At 35.9% G+C, this 26,619-nt stretch overlaps 1 protein-coding gene across 4 annotated transcripts in view; it reads left to right on the top strand.

The window, feature by feature from the left end:
- The window catches only part of Ptprz1 (protein tyrosine phosphatase receptor type Z1), a 172,661-nt gene that overhangs the window by 70,061 nt on the left and 75,981 nt on the right, over positions 1-26,619 (top strand). For all 4 annotated transcript variants that reach the window (XM_047560614.1, XM_047560613.1, XM_047560616.1 and 1 more), the window contains exons 3-6: positions 15,833-16,012; positions 18,034-18,185; positions 21,565-21,660; positions 22,128-22,194. In XM_047560614.1, the coding sequence (XP_047416570.1) occupies positions 15,833-16,012; positions 18,034-18,185; positions 21,565-21,660; positions 22,128-22,194 (495 nt within the window). The remainder of the gene's footprint in view (positions 1-15,832; positions 16,013-18,033; positions 18,186-21,564; positions 21,661-22,127; positions 22,195-26,619) is intronic.

Genomic DNA, 26,619 nt, shown 5'->3' with positions numbered 1-26,619 from the left:
AGATTATATTTTCCATTCCTGTATTCCTTTTTTAAGTCTCTAAACGTCAGTAATATGGGTCTTATAAACTCTGTTTCATTAATATTTTTCTCCTAATGAAATTGGCTATTGGTAATGTAATTTAGTGATCCATTTAAAACTTTTAAAATGGAATTGAAGTTATTTCTGGATTTCTGTTTAATAAATACTGGTTGTTATTTATTCTTTTCTGCAATAGCTGTTTAAAGTTTAATAACTCCTGTAATCATCACTTTTCAAGTCAATAATGTCAACTCTAGAAGACAAATGATTTTATTGTTACACATACAAATTACATTTTCCATTATTGGGCTGCATTTTTCTCAGAAATTAGTCTCTAAGCCTTGGGGGGGTATGCTTGAAAATTTTGATAGTTGTCTATAAAAAGTTATCTGTCATGTCCATTACTTTAGCAGAAGACTTGTTTGAAAATCTTGCAATGGATATTAGAGCCTGCATTTGTTACAGAATTTCATCTGTTTTTTTCATTCACTGAACACATCTTAATTTATACTCCTATCTGCTAGCAGAAAAAGGTAAGAGAGAAGAGGGAAGGAGAGAAAAAGGGAAAGGAGGGGAGCTCATAGAAGTCTAATTGTAAAATATCTGTGGGAAAAGGAAATGATTCATGGTGACTTGTTAAGCTCTCCTGCATAAAGATTCCATCTTATTCATACATGTTGAGTACACTTATTTTAGACTACTATCTACTGGAGATATTCCAAAATTGTAGACATTAAAGCCATTGCCATAAGTAAATGAAGAACTATAAAAATTCTAAGGTCAACCATTTTCTCATTTTAAGTAAATCAGTACATTTTCAAATTTGAAAATTTTGTAAATTCCTTTTTTTGTTGTTGTTTTTGATACTGGAGATTAAATCCAGGGGCACTCTACCACTGAGCTACACCCTCAATACTCTGATTTTTCATTTTGAGGCATAGTCTCACTAAATTGCTGAACTATAACTTAGAATCCTCCTGCCTCATCCTTCCAGGTTGCTGGGATTACAAGCCTAAACTTCTTTTGAACTTCATTTTCCCATTGATATTGGATGATTCACAATATACCACCAGGTTTAGCCTTAATAGAGTCATACCTGGTAATGACTTGTGGGAAACTCCTAAAAACTACTGAACTCATCTGAGTTCTCATAGTATTTGCAGTCAGCCAAAACTACTCCCATGTATTTTGTACCTTTTCCCATCCACACCCTGGAGGCAGTGAGGCAAGCATAATGTCATAATCCTTGTCCCATGCAGGCAGAGGAGTTCTCTCTCCTTCCTTAGCCAGGAACTATCCCTTTGCAGTTTAAAGACTCTCTTGTCTCCACCACCCTGGGAAGAATGTTAGCATTTGTGAGAGGAAATTTTTCTCAAAAGTTTGTAAGAAGCAGATTGTCATTTTGGTCAAATTATTATCATGAAGCATAGCCATGGACCCTCACAGAAGGATTCAGAAGGGCATCCTGCCCTGATGATGACATCTCCTTTACTCACAGAAAGTTCTGCACCCCACTCATCCTTATGTACAGTTAGATGTTGGTCAGGTTGCTAGTGACAGAGAAACCTGAGAAATACTCATGTCCTGATCTCCTATGCGTCAGGGAAAGTTGAGCCTCCTGAAATTGAAATGAGAATTTTCCTTTTAACCAGAGATAGGGGAAGAGGACCTATGTAGAGCCACTATGTAGAGCCACTGATGGCCACGATGAGGATCTCAGAACCTTCCCAGATGCTCTTATATATAGTGATAGCTCCAGACATGAAAACTTTTTCTGGACCACAAGCATTCCCCAGCAGACAATGAACTTGAGTAACAGTCTGAGAGGGATTTCAAAGACTCTCATAAAAACGTGGGGTATTAGGAAGGATTTATCTCCTGCACTAATCCTAAAAACATGGGTCCTTATTCCATTTCATGGAAAAGAGACAGCTGATAAAAGTGAAAATGTCCCATAGAGCACCAATAAATGATTGCAGTAATGGGTTGTATTCTATTAAATAAATTAGGAACTTTGGGTAGTTCAAACCAATGTAAGTCAAGAACTGAAAATGTTAAACTTGATGAGAAATGAGATAGTGATAAGTTTTACAGTACCTCCCCACAAAATACTTTCTAATTTCCAAGGGAAAGAGAATAGTACAGCAGAAAAATCATGATAGATACCTCTTTTATCAGGTGATCAAAGTGAGCAACTACAGAAATGGTCCACATAGCTCGTGCCACTAAATGAGACACAGGGAGAAGAAAAGGGCATCATTTTGTGACATTCCCAGTAAAAATGCAGAACCTGAGTCTAATCATGAGGAGACATCAAACAAACTCAAACTGAGGAGCATCCTATCAAATAGGTGTAGACTTCGAAAGTGTCAACAGCATGAAGTGAAGAAAAGATAGGAACTGTTCCAGATTGAAAGAGACTAAAGAGACATTACAGTTAAAGGCAACCTATGTTACTAAATGCAATCTTTGTTGCCATAAAGGATTTTATTGAGGCATGTTGACAATATCTGAACAATGCATAAGGACTTGAAGGTACTAATGCATCTATGTTAATTTCCCTATTTTGAAGAGTGTATTGTGGTTATGTAGGACAATATCCTTGTATTTAAGATGCACAGGCTGAAGTATTCAGTATCAGTGAGATATTGGTACCATCCATTCAAATGATTCAATAAAAATAAGCTTTCATTCTGTACTTGAACCTTTTCTGTAAGTTTAAAATTGTTTCAAAAGATATTGAGCAAGCAATTAATAGGACTTACCTTTTTAAAAAGAAGTAAAAGTTGGGGATGGCTAAAATAGAGCTTCTCTAGAGTTTGCTCCATAGTCACATGTGTTGATCTGTCATATTGACGGTGCAAGTGTATTTTAACTGCTTAATAAAAAAATGGGAAAGATATTATCACAGAACTCACAAATATGCACCAAAGATGACACTTATTTCAGCTATTGAATCATCCTCTGGTTTTAAATGAAAAACAAAGATAATTCAGTTAGTAATTCTAAACATTCTACATTAGTTGTATTAGAAAGTAATGCATTGGTCTCAGAAAAAATATCATTTAGTCTGCACTTTCCTTTATTTACATCTCAATTCTGGTGAAGGTAAGTAGAAGCAAGATGTTGCAAGAAGGGTTTTTGTGGTCATTCTGTAAGATTTTGATCCTTATCCTGTGTTAGAATATTTTGGGGAAGCAAAATTCAGACTGAATTAAATAGATGTCATGGTAATATTATCATTTTGGATTCTGTGAGTTTCCTTTTAATGTGCACACTGAATTTTTCTAATACGGCAAACTAGGGCACATGAAATGCAGTTTCATGCTTCATTGAACTGAATTCTGTGTAGCTATTGAGAAATGTTTAGAGAGCTGTAGTAGATGTGTCCATTTTAGTGACCATGTTTCCCCTCATATTTATGAAATGCATTTTGATGTATGTTTCTGTTATTCTGAAAATGTGAATTCATTTATCTGCCTGCTTGAGAGAGCACTCTTGAGAACTAGGAGAAAGGATAAATGTCAATAACAATGAAAGCAACAATTATATATGGCGTTCAACTTGTTCATTCAGTACTAGTCTCTGTGTGCAGCAGCTGAAAGGATGAATAAGGTGCTGCTTCGATTTCACTTACATTCTGTTGGGGAGAGAAAGACAAAAACAAAAAAGCAAGTGGATAATTGCAGAACATGTTAAGTATCTTGAAAAGAATAAACATATTGATGTGAGATCATAGTGTAGCAGAGATGAAAAAGAGTCTTTCCAAAAGGGAGACATCGTGCCTGAGATAGGAGAAAAAGAAAAAGAGTGAGCTGATGAAAAGAGGGGTGGATATTTCACACAAGAACCTCATGAGTGCCAAGGCTCTGAGACAGAAAAAGGGTGGTGTATGTCAAGATACGAATGGCTTGCCCTGTGTTTCCTCCTGTAGGCTATAAATGCATCAAGGTTAGTTCCTCTATTTTCATGATTGCATTGTGATTTTATAGAAAAATATGTTTGCATTTAAAAGCACAGAATGAAGTACATGGCATCCTGTGAGGTTAGTCCTAATATGCTCTGTATTTTTAAGGTGATAATACTGATGAGCAGAGAGGTACAGAGACCCAAAATTGTTCAGCTGGTAAGTTGTGAGAATAGGGTTTCCACCCAGGGAGTCTGAATTCACAACCCACTCTTTCAACATTATACTGTGCTACTTCCCTAAGAGAGCACTGTAAAAATATGACTTATTCTTTTTACTATAAAGTTACAGGCATCTTTTATGACCTAGAGAACTCATCTTTATCTCCCTGTTTCCTTCTTTAAAGAATGTCATGTCCAGCTCTGGGTACCAATTTTACCAAAAGTATAGATATTTGGGGACTATTTGAAAAGAAGCCCCCTGTTGGTAGATCTTCATGCACAAGGAGTGGCCTTAAGTCTGTCATGAAGATAAGTCTTAGGACACTACAGTGTCAGTATTTATATACTATCAAGGAGAAAAATAAATATTTTTGTAAGGTCCCAAGTAGTTATGATTTAGAGAGAAATGTAAAGGCTACAAGGAACTTACTTTGGTAGAGGAAATAACTAACATTAGAAAATCCAAAATAAGAATAAGGTATGCTTAGGGAAATAAAAGGACCCTGACATCAAAGATGTTTAAACAGAGGCAGAAAAACCTGTTACTAAGCATGTGGTATAGAAAGGTCAAGCAATGAAGGGAAAGTGAACCAGCATGCTTTTTCCAAATTCTGAGATTCTATTATGAATAAGCTAGATTCAGAAACCAGGAAAATCAGAATTAAATATATTTAATTTGGTAGAAATTGGAATAGAACTCCAATGCAAGACATAGATGGAGAGGCAAAGAAAGGTCCCCAAAAGATTCCCAAACAGGTGACTTGGAATGAAACCTCTCCACCCCATCATCTTCTCTACTCAATCAAGTGGACTGGTGAACTGACTCAAGTAGAAAGCTAGAGTGGCCCTGCCTGCCTCAGGAACATGTAGGCAGCTTTCTACATTCAACTTCTCCTTTTCAAAATCAATCCTAAATAGCCAGGTGCAGTGCTCCATGCTTGTAGTCCCAGGTACTTGAGGCACTGAGGTGGGAAGATCACTTGAGTTCAGGAATTCCAGACCAACCTGCACAACATAGGAAGATCCAGTCTCAAACAAAACGAAAGAAAACCCATCCTGATCTCCCAGGGAATTAATGGCATGCATATGTCTTTACTGTAACTACTTGTAATTATATTACTTTAGTTTATCTCTATGCCTTCTTTTTCTGCACCCTAGATGCAACAAGGAAAACTTCTGATTGCTTTTATAAACCTAGAAAGTATTTTTTAAAAAATAGTAACTGAGACAAGTAGCAGACCTCCAAAGATCCAGGGAATAGAATCAGACCATTCAAATAAAATCGAATTTAGAAGAACATATTTTTCACTTACCTATCAAGTCCCTAGACATTTACCCCTGGAACATGGTATCAGAAGAATAGTTCTTAAAATATAGTTTAGAAGATTAATAGATCCAAATGAATCAGTGCAAGGCATGATGAATTGTAATTGAATTGGATTTTAGATCTAGCAGGTTTATTCCACTTTGTGTTCTAGAGTTCTGCCGAAACAGCACATTAGTTGAAAACAAATGTTTTATGCTAAGCCAGGTTACCAATTTCTATAGAGATATGGACTAGGGTCAACTTCTTTGAAACTCCCAAAATTTTAGTTAGATTTTTTAAACAAAGGCTAGCAAGTGTCTTTTTTTGTAGTTGAACTAGTTGTACCTTCATGCTACCTAACATCACATCTTTGAAGAAAAATTCTTTGGTTTGCAGGCCTTATCAATATTACTAGTTTAACTTATAAATGTTTTATTTTGAGCAGTGAAAAATGAGTAATTGTCCTCATATGACTCAGTTTTCAACACTTTTTAGCAGTGTGGCATTTATTACTTGGTAGTAGCGTATATGAAAACTTCATTATTGCATTAACTAAACCAGAGGGGGAAAAAAAAAAAATTGCTCTTTTGCAAAGGCATTGTTGACTTCTACTTGGGCTGTTTCTCAGTGTCAGCTGTGTTTCCCAGTCTTTCAAAGATGTAGGTTATGTGGGCTCAAATGCAGCTGCTGCTCCATCTCCTCCAATTCCACTGCCTATGGAAGCTGAAGCCCTCTTTAGGGTTTCTGTCACTTCTCAGTACTGCTTCACTTCCTTCCATCCAGCTGCCTGACAAACCATCACTGTTTTGCAGAGGCAGGGAACCTGCTCATCCAAAACGAGAATCCACTTCAATCTATTGTTTAGATGGTTAAGAAATCTTCCACTGGGCTGAATCAGGTCGAAAGAAGCTAAGATACTTTTGAAACTATGCAAGTGCATTTTTTTAAATAGTTTCTTCTCAGTAACTCCTAATATTTCAATTTTAAGTCTTTCTGTCCTTTGGCCTTTTTTATGTATATATACTCTAAAATTTAGGGACTCATGCTAATTTAATGGACTATTGCAATAAATCTTTTGCAAAATAAATTGTTTATAAGCTTATCTTATTTCATTTCTAAATTGCCATGTACCAGAAATACTTATATTACAATATTTGTAAATATCATTATTCAGAAATAACTTAGGAAAAAGTGAAAGGGCCAGTGTTCTGGCTTCTGTTTTGCTTTTGTAGGAATTTCCTGAATGAGACTAATTGAAAAATAAGAGGAGATTTAGGAAAACAGAAAGACTAGAAACATAGCAGTAGACAAGATGTTTAATATCACATTTTAAAAACTAACTAAATTCATGAAGTTAACTTTAGGACTTTAAAAACTAAATTACAAATTTTCTATCTTTAAATAGAAGTATAGATTAATTATCACTTAAACATTTTTAATTTTCTCATTGCAGGTCTTTAATTTGTGTAATAATTTTTTGTCATCTGGTTCTTTTATATTTCATAGGTTCTTTTTGCTTCCATTGCATGGTGTATTACAGATGTCTCATGATGAAATAAATTCTAAGTCATAATTTCTTCAAATGATATGAGCATCTGTTTATAGAATTTTCACTTGGTTTGAAAGGACCACAGTAGAGTAGCCAGAGAGGGAAAATATATATTTATACAAAAGGCAAACAGCTCTTTATTTCTTTGATAGTTTTTTTCAATTCTTGCCTTTTCTATTATTATTTAAGAAGTGTTTATTCTGTCATAAAGAATTCCTATGATTCTTGTTCTCACATGAAGTCTATTATTACTCAGCAATATGCATGTTTAAGGAGATCAATCATCCTTCAGTAATTATTTTGACACATAAAAATTGTGCATATTTATAGGATATTGTGTATTCGTGTTTTGATGCATGTATGTACTTTGTAATATTCAAATCAGAGTAAACATATTTAGCTTCTCCTCAAACATTTATCATAACATTGTGGTGAAAATATGGAAAATTATTTTTCTATGTTTCTTTCTTAATACATGGTACTGTGGATTAAACACCAGAACTTATTTCTCCTATCTAGTTAAATCTTGTCATTTGAAACAATATGAATGGATGTGGAGAAAACCGTGTGAAGTGAAAAAAGCCAGGCATAGGAAGACAAGTACCACATGACCTCACTCATGTGGAATCTGGAAAAGCTGATCTCATAGGAATTGACAGTAGAATAATGGCTCCACCGTCCTCAGTCACCTACACCAGAGTCACCAAGGTGATTTTTCCTAGTGATTTTCACCACCTCTCAATTCTCGACCCTCGAGACCAGTCATTGCCCTAGTTCTGAGTTTTTTCTCTATATCTTTCTCCATCTACCTCTTCCTTGTTCATCTGTGCTTTTTTTAGATCCTTATTGGTCTTCATGTAGCCTATTCTTAATGGATCTACCTGCCCTCAGTTTTGTCTTCCCTGACCTTCTAACACAATCACCACCATAAAACTTAAATATGAACATGAAACCCACAATCTTAAATACCTCCAGTAGCCTATGGGAAAAATTTTCAAAGTCCTTGTCCCAGCATGCAAAGCCACCAATCTACCCCTTTATCTCTATGCCTGTCCCTCACCTGGTTGCATTTTATGCCTGAGAGTACAGATTGAGTTTCCTGCCATTCTCTCTAAATACCCATACCTTCTGTCTTCCTAGCTGATGATGTTCTCTCTTCCTGAATACCTTCCACCCTGAATTCCTCCTTGCCTTCAGTTACTCAGCCATCATTTAAGACTTATCCCAAGTATCTTGTTATCCAGGAAACCTTTTTTATTTTGTGTCCCATTTGGATCACATACTTTATTAGTTACTGTCCCAAAATGCATATTGCTATTATACTTATTATATCATATTATAATTTAGTCTTTGGTCCTCACTAGAACTTGAGTTCCTTGATAGTGGACACTTTACCTTTAGATCTTTATTTACTAAGATATATATTCTGATTCATACAAGGCATTCATAAATTTGATGAATGAGTGAATACATAACTAAAGGCTGCCTGCAGACGCATTTGAATAGGACCTATGGATAATACAAAATAATCTCTGGTAGAGGCAATTGATTTATTCCCGCCATAATGGATTCACAGATTCTTCTTTGGTCCTCGTCTGTGACTCACAACACGAATCTAGGAAATTTTATACAAGAGTGCATTTTGTGATAAGTGTTTACAGAAGGGAGCCTGTGGCTCTGTATAGGAATTAAGCAGAAGCTTTGGTCTTTTAGGCAACATGCTCTTTAACTAAACCAATAAAGCTATGCTGTAGGAAGGTTTCTTGCTATGTGAACTCGGCTTATCAGTTATTGGAAAAGGGGGAAAACTGATGACTCTAAGGCAGCTCTCAGGGCTCTTCTACAAGAAGGATTTTTATTTCTCAATCCAAAGGGTAATTTCCAGGCTTATGTCTTGGCTCTATATTTGCTGTCTCATTCATAATCACCAGACTGTAGTCACAAAGAAAAGAAAATTTTCCCTTTCTTTCTTCTCTTTCTACACAGAGTTTGCCTGCATTTCATTGAGGGAAGTTACTTGATAGCAAAGTGCTACAGGAAAAAAAAAAAATCCTACAAAGAATCAATCTACATTGCCTTTTATCTAAACACTAAATATTGAAATAGTGGACTCATTTAGACAAAACCAGGCAAAGGTAAAGGTCATAATGTGAATCACAGAGTTCCTAAACTCTGGGCCTTCTCTTCCTTTTTGCCAATGGAGATGAGAAAAACAGGTGGTTCCTGGGGTTTGTTCAAGTTCATCTGTTGATTTTTCCAGTATTGATTAAATACTTATCAGGCTACAGGCAACAGAAACACTACTGTCAGTATTGGACTTCATCACTATCATTCTCTTGTTTCATAATTTAAAGGGAAAAAGTGACAGAGGAAGCCATGGTTGTAATTATTTAATAGATTTTTTAAAATTACATTTTTCTCCTTATCAGACATGCGATGGGGGTGGGGGAACTTCAACACCCTCCTGCCAGAATCTCCAGTTCCCTGATCTTTATACTCTCACCATCCCATCCTGCTGCCCTCTGCTTAGGACTGTACCCACCTTCCCTCTCTGTTTGTCCCCAAGGACTATTGACCTTGCTGAACATTTTTTAAATTAATAAATTAAAAAATATATACTTTTGAGTGAAGCCTATACAAGGTCATGATCTCTCACGTCACCAGAGACCTCAATAATTTTTATCAGTCTTAAAGGTTCACCTTTATATTCTTCACTATTTTCTCCAGACTATTTTCCCACCTGCCTCTCTTTCACAGTGACTGAAAAAAATAGAGAAATGGGTTGAAAAAGTCTGTACCATCTGCCAGCCCATCAACCTAAATTAAATCATTCAGTATACAGAATCCAAGAGGTAGAGATTATTATTCCTGTTACAAAAGGTAGCTGAGGCTTATGTGAGTGATGTGGGTTTCAACTGATGTCAGCTCTACTCCCAAGATTCTTCCTTCCATGTCATGTGATCCTGCCTGAAACAGAAACCCTGGGGCATGAACGATTGGATTTCTTATTCTCATGTTCTAAGTGTAGTTTGATCCATGTGAATCTGTATTTCCATGATGTTCCCGTGTTTCTTTTCCTCTCTAGACTAATAATCTTCTATCCATGCTCTGCATTGCCCCTCTTTGGAGACTTCATCGTTGACCTCCCATAATCTCAAATTCCTTCTTGTAATAATTTTCTTCTGGGCTGGGGAGATAGCTCAGTTGGTAGAGTGCTTGCCTGGCAAGCACAAGGCCCTGGGTTCAATCCCCAGCACCGCAAAAATAAATAAATAAATAAATAAAAATAATAATTCTCTTCTCAGTGCACCCCATCACATACTTATGCATCCCCTGTTTTAAAGAAAATCCTATTCTTCATCTTTTCATCTCTCCTCTTTTATTATTAATTGTCATGCAATTTTTCTCTCAATATATTTCAGTGGGTACCTCTAAAAGTTAAAAAAACAAAAGATAGTGCTATACTACCTGTATGCTGATATTCCCCAGTCTGTACCTGTAGTCCAGATTTCTCAATGGCTCCCAGACATGTATTTTTGACTGACTAATGAACAACCCTGAACATCTCAAAATCCAGAGGTCCCAAACCATATGCAAAGTCCAGAGATCCAAAACCATATTCAAACATTTCTTTCTGTTCATACTCCCTACCAAAGTCACTGGTATCATGATACACTCATGTATGCTCTATTAAGACTTAGGACGTCATCAGTTGTTCTTCTTCCTTCCTCACTCCCAAAGACGACGATTCCTAAATGTTCCTAAATCCTACATGATGGTATTCTCTTTTTGCCCTTAATTCTGTTGTACCTCCATAATTTCTTCTCATAACAAAAAATTTTATTGTAGGATTTGCTTTATTTTCTGATTAAGGTGATGGATTCATTATGAGCCATTATGATGTCATTGTATTTGTTCTGTTTATTTATTTCATTAGCAGACTACAGATTGTCAGTTTTTGATTACTAATCTTTTAAATAATAGCATTTTACCCTGGCAATGCCCTTAGTTCCTTTTTTCTTCTTCTGTCTTTATTTTTCTCCCTGTGTTGTTCAAGAAACTTAAGTCTATCACAGTACAGAGCATTTTTTTCCCTCTGTTTTGTAGGTTTTTGTTTATTTGAAATATGTTCAACTTGAAAGAGTTCTAGAATTTTAAACAGGAACATTGTGCAAAGTTTTTTGGTCTGTTACCGTCCCTACTTGTGCTGAACTTAAAGATTTTCTTAAATGTGATAATGCTATAGGATCATTTAGGCTGGAACTTTCTTAAATATGTGGATAACTACCTTCTCTGATAAGTAACCCCCTATCAATTTAATCTTTCAACTAGGCTCATGAAGATTTTCTGTTCTACTGATGGGAGTTTCCCATTGGGCCAGGTAATAAAGGTGAATGCAGTTCTTGACTATACAGGCTCACATCTATATTTGCATTTGATCTGCCTTAGGCGCAGCTCTAATAGCCATTATCAGCATTCAACAGCTGCTTGCTGTTTCTGGCTCCAGAAACCTCTCTCTGGTCCAAAACACAGACAGGTACTCTGACCTGTGCATTCCTGTTTTGAACATGGGAAGTTATCTCAGACTTCCTCCTTCCTTTCTTGAGTTACTTTATGTGACAGTATGTACTAGTGTGATAGATAATTATATCAAGTTTGTTATTCAGTAATTTTAGCTTGTAGTTTCTTTAGAGAAATCCCCTTTCTCAACCAGCTAAATTTCTGCATCTGAAAAATGTTTTCTTACTTCCATCATCCTTCCATCTTTTTGGAGCTCTAAATTCTATGCTGTATTTTCATTGAAAATAATACTGACCAATTTCATTTTTATATTAGCATACATTAAAATTTGGATACAAGTGATTCATTGCTGATAGATTTATACTGTTTAAATGGTTTTGTAATTTTGGCTATTTGGTGTATTTGTTAGCATATAGAAAGCAAGTCCACAGTAATTTTTAAGGTTATGCTTTATGGAGTGAAGTTTATACAAGTCAAGAATAGATCCTACAAATATTACTAGGTCTTTAGTTCAATGTTACAGCTAAATTTTCCTTTTCAGAATATTTTTATATATGAAAATGTGGAGACATAAGCTTTTTCTTATATCAAACTGTACAAGAAAGTAATTAAGAGTAAGAACTATTTGAGGTTTTCTTAATACTATCTTGTTCTTTAAAGACCAGTTGGAAGTCTACCAATTCAAATCTTGTTAAATAATAGAAATATGTGGTAACCTTGCAAAGAAATCAGTATTTGAATTTGTTTTGTATTTCTGTGAGTTTTCAGTGAACCTTTTCTGAGTACCTCATATAATATTATTTTATCCATTTATCTGATATTTAAAGAGAAGACCAAGTGGAGAAAAGAAGGGAGGGAAAGAATATTGTTTTCTTCCTTTTATTTGCAACTATTTACTCCCTTTTTTCTTCAAATATTCGAAAACATGTATTGGTATATTATTTTACTCTTTAGTTTTCTTCACTTCACATTTTTGTGTTGATGAATAGTGGTGTAATATTTGCCCACCCAGAATGTTTTGTAAAATGTGTTCCTCTTGACAACACTAATTAGTCAATGTAAGCAGTGCATAATTTGAAGGGTGGGTAACTCTTCAATATCTTCTTGAAGCTTTTGTTCATTCAGCAAATGTTTATTTAATCCTTAATAGTGCTGGGCTCTAAGAGTGGTGCTGAAATTACAATAGGAATAAGAGACAGACATATTGTAGTTCGAATAGGGACAGGAATGTACAAATGCATAACAATGAGTCTCACTATTATATGTACTTATAAAAAAATAGAAAACAAATATAAGCACAGGGATGCTGTAAAAAACACAAGACAAGTAGAGATGTCTATGAAAATGAGTCTTCATTTTGCAGCCTCTCCTTCCCACCTACCCTGCCTGCCTAATCCCTGACCAGGCAGCTCTGAGCCCCTTCCACTGCCAAGCCTGCATACTACCCACCAGCCTGTGCAGGTCCGTTTGGTCCGCATCCCATCTCCCATTGTAGACTCCCTTGGCATCCACTCTGCTCTCTGGACTCAGCTGGCCTGCCCTCTGCTCTCTGAGCACTGCCTGAACTTTTCTGGCACCCCAAGTTCACTCAGCTCAACACTCAACGGGACGTGTTCTGTGTTCTCCTCTCTGTCAAAATTCCATTCGTTAAGGCCTGCCTTAGTGTGCTTTTGCTGTCCTTGTTTACTTTCCTTCATCATAGCTACTGCTCTGGGTATTTGTGTATTTACTTAGTGCACCTCTCTCCTTCTTGCATATAATAAACAAGCAAGCAAATGAACTTGCTACAGAGTCTGAAATTGCTTTGCATTCCCCTTGGCAAAAAAGGTGCCTAGTATGCAAATATTGAATACATTCATTTTATGCACAAAGATGATTTCACAAACGTTTAATTTCTTTCTGCGATATGCCAAACTCAGTTTGGCAATTGCATGTAGATGAAGTAGACAAGTTCATGGACAAAATACAGTCAGTTAAATGCTTCAATAGACATTAGCACAGGAAGTTTACGGGAGTGGTACTAATCCAGGTACATACACAAATGGATGAGGAAATGGATGAATATGTAAATGAACACTTTATCTTAGTTCTCTAGAGCTCCCATTTAGTACTCTGCAGTCCTCTGTGTGGGTAAATCACCGTAATAATCTGCTGACATTCATTAGTGTCCTACTTTTGTAGATGTTCAGAGACGGGTTTGCTGAGGGTGAGGATGAACAATGCCTACTCTACCTAGCCTGTGCTTCTCAAAATTACCTGTGTCGGGATCTCCTGGGGATTGTGTTAAAATATGTGTTGTGACTTTGTAAGGCTCTGATGGCCCTGACTCTCCTGTCAACCTCAGTGTTGGTGATGTTCTTGTGGAATAGCAGGTAGGTGAGTGAGGACAGTATCTTGGAATGGCGTGGTGAGATAGACAAGTAATGATCCCATTAGGGATATATTTGAAGGCAGACTATAAAGGCCTTACTGAAGGGACCACAGGGACCTCTAGATGGCTTCTAAGTTCAGAGGCTGGCAAAAACTGCAGGAGGAGCTTGCTTCAGAACAGAAACCCAGAGTTCCAGTTTGGATATGCTAAGTGTGAAATGCCATTTAGAATCCAAGTGGAAATATCAGGAAATGCAATAGAAAAGAATAGGCCTATACATCACATTCAGTGTCATCAGAAACTTAAAATTTCATGTTTCTGTTCATCATTACTATGTGACACTTCCAAAGCGTGCTTGGAATTTTTTGTACTGTAATAGAAAATATGAGTAATAGAAAGGACCTTAGTGATTCATACTATAGTTTGCTTCTCTGCTCGTCTTACTCTGACATTAGTAAAATAAGCAGGGTTTTCTTGTCCCCATGTCAAAGTTATTTACAAGCAAAATCAACATTTCATTACTCAAATCATTAGAAATATTCCTAGAAGCCCAAATATGCATCACTGTGCATATTTAAAGCACACTGTACTCAAAACACTCTAGAAATAGAGCCAGGCTTTAAGTTTTTACCACTTACTGGTTTTGGTAAATACCCAACTGTGAGATGTATCACCTGGTTCCTCCCAGGCCTTGTAGGCAATTTCCTAGTGTGACTAATTCTTATTTCTTTCCTGGGCTAAGTTATGCAAATGAGCTTTGTTACAGTATGAGCGCTGGCCATTAGGTGGAGCCTGCATTGAAATTAGTCCTCTTTGACTCCTTTCTCACAGAAAGAGGAAGACCTGGGTTGTACAAAAGATTTGTTTACTTACAATTTTCCTAAACCTTAATCATGGAAAAATTTGGATCTTACCCATGCTTATTTTCTGAAAGTTCAACAGTTTCATGCTGAAATCAGTGCTGCCATTCTGCTCTTTCTTGTGATGGGTGCAGAAATGCTAGAGTTTAGCCAGAGAAGAGTTTAAGACTTACACCCACAGCATTTCAGTTTTGTTTGTTTGTTTGGTGATGCTGGGGATTGAACCCAGGGCTTTGTGCATGCAAGGCACACACTCTACCAACTGAACTATATTCCCAGCCCATTTCAGGTATTTTAATAGAAGTTTAAACAAAAACAAAGCAAAACAAAAAACATGACTGATGTTAGTATTCTTAGGGTTCTAAGTTAAGGTCAAGTGAAATAAGATTACAGGATGTGGTTCCTGGTTCTGTAGGGGGAAAGCAGGCAACTAGGGAAGTATGGGTTCAGAAGACTCTTCATTCTGTGGAACAGATAAAAATTCACTTCACTATAAACATAGATCTTTATAAGAGGCCCTGTTTGACCTTTCTCACTGTGATACAATAAGATCTGGTAGGTTTTATGACCAGCAAGAAAGTGGATGGGAAGGGAGATACTTCAGGGATCCCCTGATGATTATGTTTCTCTACTTTAAGTCCAGAGCAGATGAAAGTCAAGCCAGATCATTCAATAGCAAGAATGACAGTGGGTCCATCGGGAGCTAGCTAAGGATGTCAGAACCTAATTCCTACCATCTGGACTTTACTCTGGAGCTCTTGGCTGGTACTGGCTGCCTTATGTGACCACTAGACTTCCTAGTCATCTGAAACAATGTGTGGTTGAATCAAACCACTGTCAAACCATAAACTTGACATGGTTGTTCCATAGGCCATGGGATTCAAAAGAAAAAAAGAACATCCCATATTAAAACCCAGAATCTAAATCCAGGCATAATTGTTTTGTTAATTACTTCTGAGATATCCAATTTTTCCTATTACTGTACTTTTTTTATGTATTAAATATTTTATAATATAAAATTTAGTTTTTGCGTGGTGATTTTAGAAACTAACTTTTTTATTCTTTCCTTTCCCTAGGAGCACTGAATCAAAAAAATTGGGGAAAAAAATATCCAACATGTAATAGTCCAAAACAGTCTCCTATCAATATTGATGAAGATCTTACACAAGTGAATGTGAATCTTAAGAAACTGAAGTTTCAGGGTTGGGATAAAGCATCCTTGGACAGCACATTTATTCATAATACTGGGAAAACAGGTACAGGGTTTGTGTTCTGTTGGTCTTTGATATGTTTTCCAGATTAGAATATGTTTAGGTTGGTTCCATTTTATTTCCCCGGAATGACGTACTGTGAACTGAATGGATATCATCAGTAGAAGATGCCAGATGGAAAAGAGAAAATTAGAGATGTAGGCGACATTTTGAAACTGTATAAAATAATAAAATGAAGAGTGTCATCATGTCATGTTTTGCAGTAGCTTAGCAAGAGTGATCCTCCACTTGGAGATGTAATAATGTGTTTATATCTAATGTAATTTAATAACTCCATCACTGTGTCACGTAGTCAATCCAGACCTCCCTTCCATGGGCAATACAACTTGATCCTTGCTGCTCAGCCCCATACCATATTAAGTATTTGGATATGAAAAAGCAATTGACTATAATTGAAATTTAAGAAAAGAAATTATTAGCCCTTCTGTATATAAAGTTTAACATTGTAAACCATCCTTAGATAGCACTTGTTAAGTGCCTTTTTTGGAGACTGTTTTCTTTAAAAAGCATCTTAAAATTTTAAGACAGTTTTACAATCCAATATACATGGACAAAATAATTTTCAAAATGTGGCACTTAATTTTTTTGATAGTATATTTTAAATAAACCATATAACAGGAGGTCATGTTAAAAAAAACTACACATCTAACATAAATTAGAAAAATATTTAAATTATAATGGCCACCCTGTTGGGGGAGTTTATCGTTAGCAAGTTTCTTCTTTGTTTTCCATATCTAGGTAGTACAATTATTTAAATATAATAATTTAATTTAAAGTCCCATGAGGGCAGGAACTTTTCTATATCAGTGCTTGATGCATAATAAGCACTCAGTATTTGTTTAATGAATAACTAGGACGATTTTTACATGTTAGATTATAAATTAAATAACAAAGTGTATTGTCCTGAATCTTGACATTTTGATACCATTTTCTAAGGGTACTGCAAGACTTTAAGGCAGGTGATCTCTGCTTTATTTTATTTTAAGCCACACTGCTTGGGCTCACTACTTGACCCTTCAAATGACAACATGAAGAGTTGCTTCCTTGTCTGCTATTCCCTCTCCTTATCTATGAAACAGGGATGAGAATGACATCTGGTACCTAGGGTTCTATGAGAATCCAGTGGTTGATACACATAAAGCAGTGCAGGGCATGGACATCTAAGTGATGCATGTCTCCTGTTGTTGCTGTTGTCATGGTCGTCTTTATCATTATTATTATAATTAGTGGAACCTATATAATTAGTGTATTCCTAGAGACCAACAGAGTGCCTTGCAGAGTGAAGACCGTTTAAATCTGAGACTTCAGAGTTCTGCACCAGGCTCTCAAGATAATTATTATTCTCCAAGTGACTCTTAAAGTATAGCCATATAACTTCTGCTGCAGGACTCATATACAGGGAAGTTTACGACTCTTATGGTGGCCAGTTGGTTTCAAACATGGTATGACTCAAACCTCTTAGAAGGAAAGGACTTCCCACCCTCCTTGCCATAGCTGAAGACCCAGGCTCTGGAGCCTGGTGAAGCCTGGGCTGGAGCCTGGAAGAACAGAGATGGAACCCAAGCAACAGTCTGAGCAAGAGTAGTGACCAGTGGGCGCCCCTCCAGGAGAGGGCTTTCCTTCTTTGAGCCCTGTTCCTTCTCCCTTTATTGTGTCCCTTCATTACCATCAAATGCCTTAGGGAAGTGGCACTTTGAATGCCAGCCCCAGGACACCAAGCAGGGGCGGTGGTGAATCACCACCTCTGCTGTTGGAGTCACTTGGTAGTTACCTCTCCAGCCTTCTTTACATCGATAGCAGTAAGTCCATGAAGTAAACTGTGCAGGACAAAAAATCTGAGCTTCCAGAACAACTTAACAACTTTTAAAATCTATTTAATAAATGATTTTTTTAATATATCTTAAATAGAAGGAAATTTAGTTGAAATTTATCATTTTAATTTTCAGAAACTTAGGTGCGATTTCATTTTTTGTTTTTTTGTTTTTTTTTTGGTTTGTTTGGTTTAGTGGAAATTAATCTCACTAATGACTACCGACTCAGTGGAGGACTTTCAGAAATGGTGTTCAAAGCCAGCAAAATAACTTTTCACTGGGGAAAATGCAATACATCATCTGATGGATCAGAACATAGTTTAGAAGGACAAAAATTTCCACTGGAGGTAAGTTGCTGATTCCACTGGTTATAATTTTATTTTCTAAATCAAGAAGATTTTATTTAGTATATAATTTGATTATTTTTCAATTTATAGTAATATTTTGATGACTTGATTGCTATCTGCCTTCCTCAGCAGACTAAGCTCATTAAGTATATGCTCTATCTTTGATTTTCCAGTCCCAAGTACCCAGAATGGCACATAGTAGGTGATCAATAATGTTGATGAGTAAATGAATGTAGGAGAAAAAGGGGGGAGTTTTATAAATATATTGGAGAATTCTTTCATTTAAATCTTTTGATTAAAATGAGAAAAAAACTTAAGCTTTAAAATTAAGCAAATAAATATAACAACTAATATGTACATTAAAATAAGTATTTCATACTTTGAGAGAGAGTCTACATTGGTTGGTTTTCTGGAAAGTATTTTTATTAAGAACTTTACATGATTGATTCTCAATATTCACTGTTTCAATTTGTAGCAGTTAAAAATATTTTTTTTTAAATTTTCACGTAAAGATTTATTTACAATAGTAAAAAATGGAGAAAAAGAATGTTTACATGAATTATGATGGAATAGTATAGGTCTTGTAAAAATCATGTTTTTGGATGATATGCCAAAAGGTTCATCACATTAATGCTTTTAAAAAATATAAAATCGCATATCTGATATTATGTTTCTAATTTTATAAAACATGAATGGAGACTGGGAATATAGTCCGAGTGAAAGGGATTAGGTTTGAAACTGGTTCCACCATCACTCACATGACATTAATCAAATTATTCAACCTACCTAAGCTTCCTTTTCCTTCTGTGAAATTGACATAGTAGTAGTACTACCTGTCTTAAAAATTGCTATGGGGATTAAATGAGAGAACAAATTAATTACTCTTAAAAAGAATAATGGAGGGAAACCAAAAAAATCTTAACAGTGATTTTTCCTGGGTGATGTCATTATACATGTCTCTTATTTTCTCCTTTAAAAGCCTCATTTTTTCCTAAATTGCCCATAATGAGACTGCATTACTCTTATAATTCAAAAGTTAACAACTTCTACTAAAACTAGGATGGATTATCGCTAAAAGGCTAAAAAAGCCTTTTTTAAATGTGAATAAGCACCTTCTAATTTATGGGTTATAGTTTGGAGAGTTTTGTATATTAAATGTCTTTAAATAAAAGCATATTTATGAAATTTGACTTGTCAAAGAAATAAAAGTGAACTCCTTAAATACATAACATCTTACGTCTGGGAGTTTAACTTTCTCACAATATTGCCCATTTAAACAAAGATAAAATTTTTAAAAAAACTATTAACAAAAACCCCAGTTAATAAAAATAAATACTACATAATTTTTGTAATAAACCTCATCTTTTTTTTAATTCAAAGGCTTCTCGACTTGTCCTCAGAAGTATGGCTGGTTTGTTGTTGTTTTTTTTAAATTTTTTCCCCACATTTTTTAATGGTGCTTTACAGTTGTACATATTGATGGGATTTATTGCTACATATTGCTACACACACACAATGTAACAATGTAATTTGGCCAGTATCACTTCCCAGCAGTTCTCTCCTCCCTGCTATTTGTTTTTCAAAAATACTTGTATCATCATCCACTTATCAGGGAAAACATTTGACCTTTGGTTTTTGGGGATTGGTTTATTTCATTTAGCATGATATTCTCCAATCCATCCATTTACCTGCACGTGCCATAATTTATTCTTCTTTATGGGGGTGGGGAGGTGGGGGTTAAGAGAAGAATGGAGGAACTTTGGATTAAGTAGAGGGAAGTGAGAGGAGGCAGGGGCGGGAGTATCAAAACTGGTGGAAAGAGACAGACATCGTTACCCTATGTACATATATGATTACATGAATGGTGTGAATCTACATCGTGTACAACCATAGAAATGAAAAGTTGTACCCCATATGTGTACAATGAATCAAAATGCAGTCTATATATAAACTAATTACATATATATATGTGTAATTAGTTTAGTTAAGGTTGTTTAGTCAATTCCTTTTATTTTTCAAACTTTTTGAAAATTTTATTTCTCTTCCTTGTATAATAATAAAACCCAGTATGGTGTATGATTAAGGCAAATTAGGATTGTTTCCTACTTTAAAATATTTACATCCTTAAATTCAATAATTCCATATCTAGCAGTTGCTACACAGAAAAAATATCAGAGATGTACACAGATATGTATTTGAAAATTTTATTTGTAAATATACTTTCATTGAATCCATTTCTTCTACAATATAGATATACAACATTTAAAAAAAAAATACTTGCATGTAACTCTGCAAGCAGGCACCCCAAGGAGCATCTAGACTTACTTTCTTTTTTAATCTCCCACATCCCACAATCAAGTCTTCTCAATTCTCACCCCAAATGATGCAGGAGGTCAGAATAGAGTTTAAACCACCATTGTTTTTTGCATGGATTGTTGAATGCCTCTGTCACTGGTCTCTGTCCCTGGTCTCTCTCTCGAGTCCTTCTCTTTCTGTCTATCCCTATGCCCACCTTGCTCCTGTTAACCAAAGTGCTTCAGAGACTGCTGGGATGACCTCCCTGGCGATGCCCTCCCTACCTCTCCAGCCTCACCTGTTCTCTAGCTACAGCTGCTCATCCTTCAGGAGTCAGCTTTGTAACCCTTCTCTCAAGAGACATTGGTCACACACACACACACACACACACACACACACACACACACACACAGCTGGAGCCTCTACCATCCTCTGCTTCACACACAGTTTCTCCCATCAAAGAACTACCCACCCTTGAGTCTTCTGCTCTTAACCTGAATTACACTTCTGCCTAGCTAAGTTACCTGAATTCCAAGCCCACATCCTGAGGAGCACCAAATTATAATTGGGCTTAGATTCTGTTACAGACAGGCGTGTAGACAAAAGTAGAAATCAGCAAGGATAGCTTCACAGCACAAGAGGAGATTTAAAATAGGAAACCTAGAACATTTTGTATCTTTGAGGTAGAAACAGAGTCCTTGAGAATTTCAATAATAGAAAACACAGTATTAAAATATACAAAATGGTATCTCCAGACCATCAAGAAAAAATGAATTCTAGCAAAATAGTTAAAATAACCTTTGATAACTTATTACACTTGATAATTGTTCTAATGCATTTTTACTGTAATGCCCTTTGGTAATCTCAAAATGGTAATTGCTATTCTAGATATGTCTACCTTTGTATTTCCTTCATGACTGTGATTATGTCTACTTATAATTGATAAAATATTTTCAAAATACACAAAATAAAGAATTATATAGTTTATAGACTTTTTCAAACTGAATTTATTGGTCCCTTGTTAAGTCTCTTCCCTGACTTTGGTGATGCCTTGTACATAATAAAACTATTGTTACTTTTATAGATGCAAATCTACTGCTTTGATGCGGATCGATTTTCAAGTTTTGACGAAGCAGTTAAGGGAAAAGGGAGGTTAAGAGCTGTGTCCGTTTTATTTGAGGTAATCATCGTATGTAGATTCAGAACAAACAATTCCTTTTTCAATCACATGAAATATTGATGTAAAATATTAAGACATACTGTGTTATAAACTTAGAGTGGTAATTGGTAGTCATCTTTTTAAGTGATATTGAGGAATACAAAGGGACTTTTATATTCATTACTTGTGTGGGTTTCTTCTAACTGGAGCAAATTCTTATAAGTACACGGATTTGCTAAATAGTACATATAAAGTGTCATAATTAAGTAGCAGTAACTGTGAATCAGGACACTTAAAATTTTACTAAGTAGTAAATGTAAGCTACCTGGTTTCTGTTTGTTTTATGTGTTTTTAACCTTCCTGTGGGGGGGGGGAGTGTGTGTTTGGAACACATTTTTTGACACTTGAAATGGAATTCATTAATCTTTACTTTTTATTGAACATTTAATCAATCATCATGTTTTTAGAATGCCATTCTTCTTTAACAGGTCGGCATAGAAGAAAATTTGGATTATAAAGCCATCATTGAGGGAGCTGAGAGTGTTAGTCGTTTTGGTAAGCTACTTCAAGAAATATCTTTTGCAAGATTCTACTTTGGATGTATATGAATTCTTACAATATGACAAAAATTATTCATCCCAAAGGTGGAAAACTGTATGTTTTTACAGAGGAACAGTGTCTTGCTTCTCACACTTGATGATTTATATGTTTCTCAGTAGATGAAAGACAATTTATCAAAAAATTTGGTGATATTGTAAGTAGGAACTTAAAGTGTTCTAAATTTATTTTTCAAAACAATCTAATTACGTTATGCATTTAAAAGTATTTATCTATTCTGCCTCTGCATTTATATATCCCTTAAAGACTCTAAGTTCTAATATGCAACCAATTAATTTTACAAAACCATATTTTAAAGTGAAAAAGGAATTGCTATTCAAGTTAAAATTTATTCCCTGGTGGTTTTCTTCATAAATCCTTTGCTTATAAGAAGGAGATAAGATTTTTGCAAGAGGTGAAGGCTTACCTAGAACAAGATACAATATACTTTGATCTTGTTCTGCTATCTCATGGATCTTATCATTTGTCACAGCAAATGCTTTTGACAACACTGGTAGTAGACTGCAAACTAGTAGTATTGTTAGTCTATTTTTATTAAGTATACACACACACGATATTAATGCTGCCCTGAGTTATCAATAAAACGAGGATTATTCCTCTCTGGGAAGCTGCAAAATTTGAAATCAGAAACAAAGCTCATACAGATTCTTTTCTCAAATGCAGAAGACTGGCCTAAAATTGATTCTTCTTTGTCAATTACATGTGAGGATCTGAATTGACTGAACATCTCAGAAGTCAGGAATATGCGAACCCCTGGAGTGCAGTGGTTTCCTTTTTTTTTTTTTTTTTTTTGAAAGGTGTAATCAAATGCAGAGCGAAGCTGACTTCTCCCTCCATCCAACTAGATTGCAGAATTCAATGCTGAATTCTATGTGCTATACTTTTTTCCTTCTCAGTGAGTCAGAAAGTGGATTCAATCCAGACTGAAAGAAGGCAGCTAGTTTAAATTCCTACACTAAAAAACATACAAAATATGAATTCTGAATGTTTCCATGCTTTGTCACCAGCCTGTGGGGATGACAAAAGTGACTTAATCCTGACTTGGAACTTCACTTTCATTAACGACCTTTTCAGTTATTTCTGGAAGTTTCTGGGGGGAGGGGGTGTGCCTAAGTATGAATTTACTTCTGTTCTTTTGACTAAGGTTTCTGTTTTAGAATTTGCCCTTCGCAGGCCTTCAAAGGAAGCACTTCATGAGAGCCACCACTGCCACAGAGCCCTCCCTGAAAATATTCCCTAACAGCGTTATTCTGCCTGTATCCTGGCTCTTAATTTGAAAGCAGAATTAATAGTATCTAAAACTGACTGAGGACAGCTACTGTTGTGCTTTCCGTCTGTCTTTCATCTCTCTGCCTTACCTGTGCACCAACTTCCCCAAACCCCAAACCCAGCTATTTCCATGCCTATCAGTTCCCTATTTAATATTGCAATAGACCCATCAAAGTTCCTCCGGCTAGGCAGTTGGTAGGTGGTAGTACCAGGATTTATGTCTTAGTCTGTTAAAAATATGTGCCACTATATTGAGGAGATTTATATTAGTTATATGTTTCGAAACATATGAAATACTTGCCAGTTTCATTTGAATGCTTATTAGGTTTGATCTGTTCAAACTAAGTCCTCCTAAAGTTAAACATTTCTATTTTGATATTTCTGGAATTAAATCTAGCCCTGTGATTTGTCTGTCTATCAGACCCCAGCACAGCTCTGCCTGCCTCCCTCAGCCTCCCTCACCTCCCATCTTCCGGATCCTGCTCCTTGTCTCTAGGAAGTCGAGCCCCATGCAGACCATCCTCCCCTTCAGCAGACTTGGTGTCCCTGCAGTTTCCCAGGGAGTCCCAGACCCTCTCCCAATTATTAGTGCCCAATAAACCAAAGACTTCCCAGTATTGACTTTCAGTCATTGCCATGGGGAACCTTGAGAATCGAAGACAGTTCTTGTCTTTAGAAAGAGACTCTGGAAGCACTAACTTCCTGCCCTTATCCATACAGTATGAGTTATTAAAAAAAATGCTTTCCCACCATCATTCAGATTACACAGTATATCTTATTATTATGAGAGATAGTTGTTTACTTCCTCCATTCAACCCTAGAAGCCAAATCCCATCAATCTTTCCCTTTATCATCCCTCTCTTTTTTTCTTTTCTTTATTTCCACCATACCTACTCTATGTCAGACATTATTCTTTCCATGGAGTGGAGAGAGAAATGGTGATTTTTGCATGATATGAATATAATAATATATTAATATTCCCCAATCACAGATCACCAAAAAAGAGACCTGTTAGTTGAACTCTTTCCTATTGCAAGACACATCCAGTTAGCATTAGTGACTCTCAACTGGGAGATCTTGATAGAATGGCCTGTGGTGCCTTCTCAGCCACAAATGCAACCCAGGAATTTATACATTGAAAAAATCCTCACGAACAGTTTTGATTTGGTTCCATCTTACATAACATTGTCCTGAGTAAAAGGAGTTGGTTTCAAGTCTTTAGCTGCTCTTCCTGGGTGCCTGGCACATTGTGGTCTTGTCTTTTTCTTCCTGTTTCTTTCCCTCTCCATCTTTCCTCCTTCACTAGCGTCCTCCCCATGGAAGGATATGATCAGTTGGGTGGTTAATCCTGAAACACACGATTAGGCGAATGGTAACTGCATGAATGAAGGACAGGCCCCAAATAGAGCAGCGTTGGCTCAGGTGTGATTCTCCCTTGTGCAGTTATTTAGATGAAGCTCATGTTTTTTGTTTGTTGTTTTTTTTTTTTTTTTCCCCCCAAGTCAGATTATAGAGTAATTGAAAGACACTTCTGTCATTGAAAGTCCTGGCTAGAACAGGAGCTTAGGACAAATGTGTAAATAACAACAAACTGTATGAAATTGTTAACACATCTGTAAGGGAGGTCAGATGATTGCTACTGAGGTACAGAGTCAAGAAAAATGGCTTCTATGTTGATAAGAGGGAAGAGAAAACTAAAACTCCTTTTCCTATGATTATTTTTTTCCCACCTAACTTTTCCCCCTAATGTCTTTCCCAATTTTAAGAAAGTTCTCTACTTTCCAACTCTACTAAGGTCTCACCTTTGCTCTGCTTCCTTTGGCTTCTAGCAATCCTGGCATCAGTTCATTCCCTGCATAATTTAGCAGTGAGTCCATTTCTGCCTCTTTATTTAATTAGCATTTTCCACACTCTCACTTCCATAAGACGTCTGTAAGATAAATTTTGTCTTCTGCATAAGAATGAACAAACATAGTCCATTGAGCATTAAGAAGAGAGACTTAAATCACAAAAATTTTGAGATACTAAAAATGTGTGTCAGAAACTAGAACATCGTCAGAATAAACACAGTAAATGTTCTCAGTTTCCATGAACTTGAATCTGAGTCTGAATTCTGACATTGAAAGAGGGAACGTAGTTTAGAAGTTAACTTATTAATCCATCAAACTCAACCTAAATGTGAACCTTCCAGTGGATTAAACTAGACTTAAGTCATATGTATACAATGCTGTCAATTCAGTCAAATTTCTAAGACTCAGTCTTTAATTCAAACTGGAACCAGTTGACTCCATCTTCAATTATTTGTCACAAAGAAGTGATATTTGAAAGGCGAAAACCTTGCAAAGACTTCATTTTACTTAGGGTTTTCAACTCTGGCTGCATGTTTGCATCATCTAAGGAAGCTGTGAAAATGCTTAAACTCAGACCCCAGTGCTAGAGACTTACAGTCAAGTGATCTAGAGTAAAGTCTGAGTCACTAGCACTGTTTTAAAGCTCCCCAGGTGACTGTAACAAGGGTGTCACTACTGCCTTACACCATACTGCCTCACTTAGACTAGATTAAATTTGCTTCGGTAATTATTTTATGATGACCTAAATCTCTTAGACGAAGCAAAGGACATGCACTGGACTGGGTAGTTAGAAGGAGCAGTAAATAAGTGAGAGATTTGGCTGGTAAGCAAATTGCTCCCATAGGAGCAAGGGCTGGTAACAAATGGCTAGATGGCCAAAGCAGGACTGTTGACAAGCACAGTTGGAAAGACACAGAAATAAAAATGGGACTATTCAAGGAGACATATAAATTTAGATTGTTTCACGTTCTAAGGCCAGGCAGCCTATGTAGGAAGGCTCTACCAATTTTTGCCTAGGAACACTCTACTCTTAATACAAGTTAATATGTAAGATTAAATACATATGTATATAAACAAGTATGATAAGAATAGTATACATATATAAATGTGTATGTGTATATTGTATACAGAATAAATTTTTACTCTGACTTACCTTTTTACTCTGTTAGAGACTATTAATAAATATTGATTATTAGGTACTAAAATTTATCATTTTGTCCTTTTATGCATGATAGTTTTGTGT

The sequence above is a fragment of the Sciurus carolinensis genome, chromosome 8, assembly GCF_902686445.1.
Source record: "Sciurus carolinensis chromosome 8, mSciCar1.2, whole genome shotgun sequence".
Lineage (NCBI taxonomy): Eukaryota > Metazoa > Chordata > Mammalia > Rodentia > Sciuridae > Sciurus > Sciurus carolinensis.
Note: the sequence above shows the minus strand (reverse complement) of the source record. Positions and strands in the feature narration are given on the sequence as shown.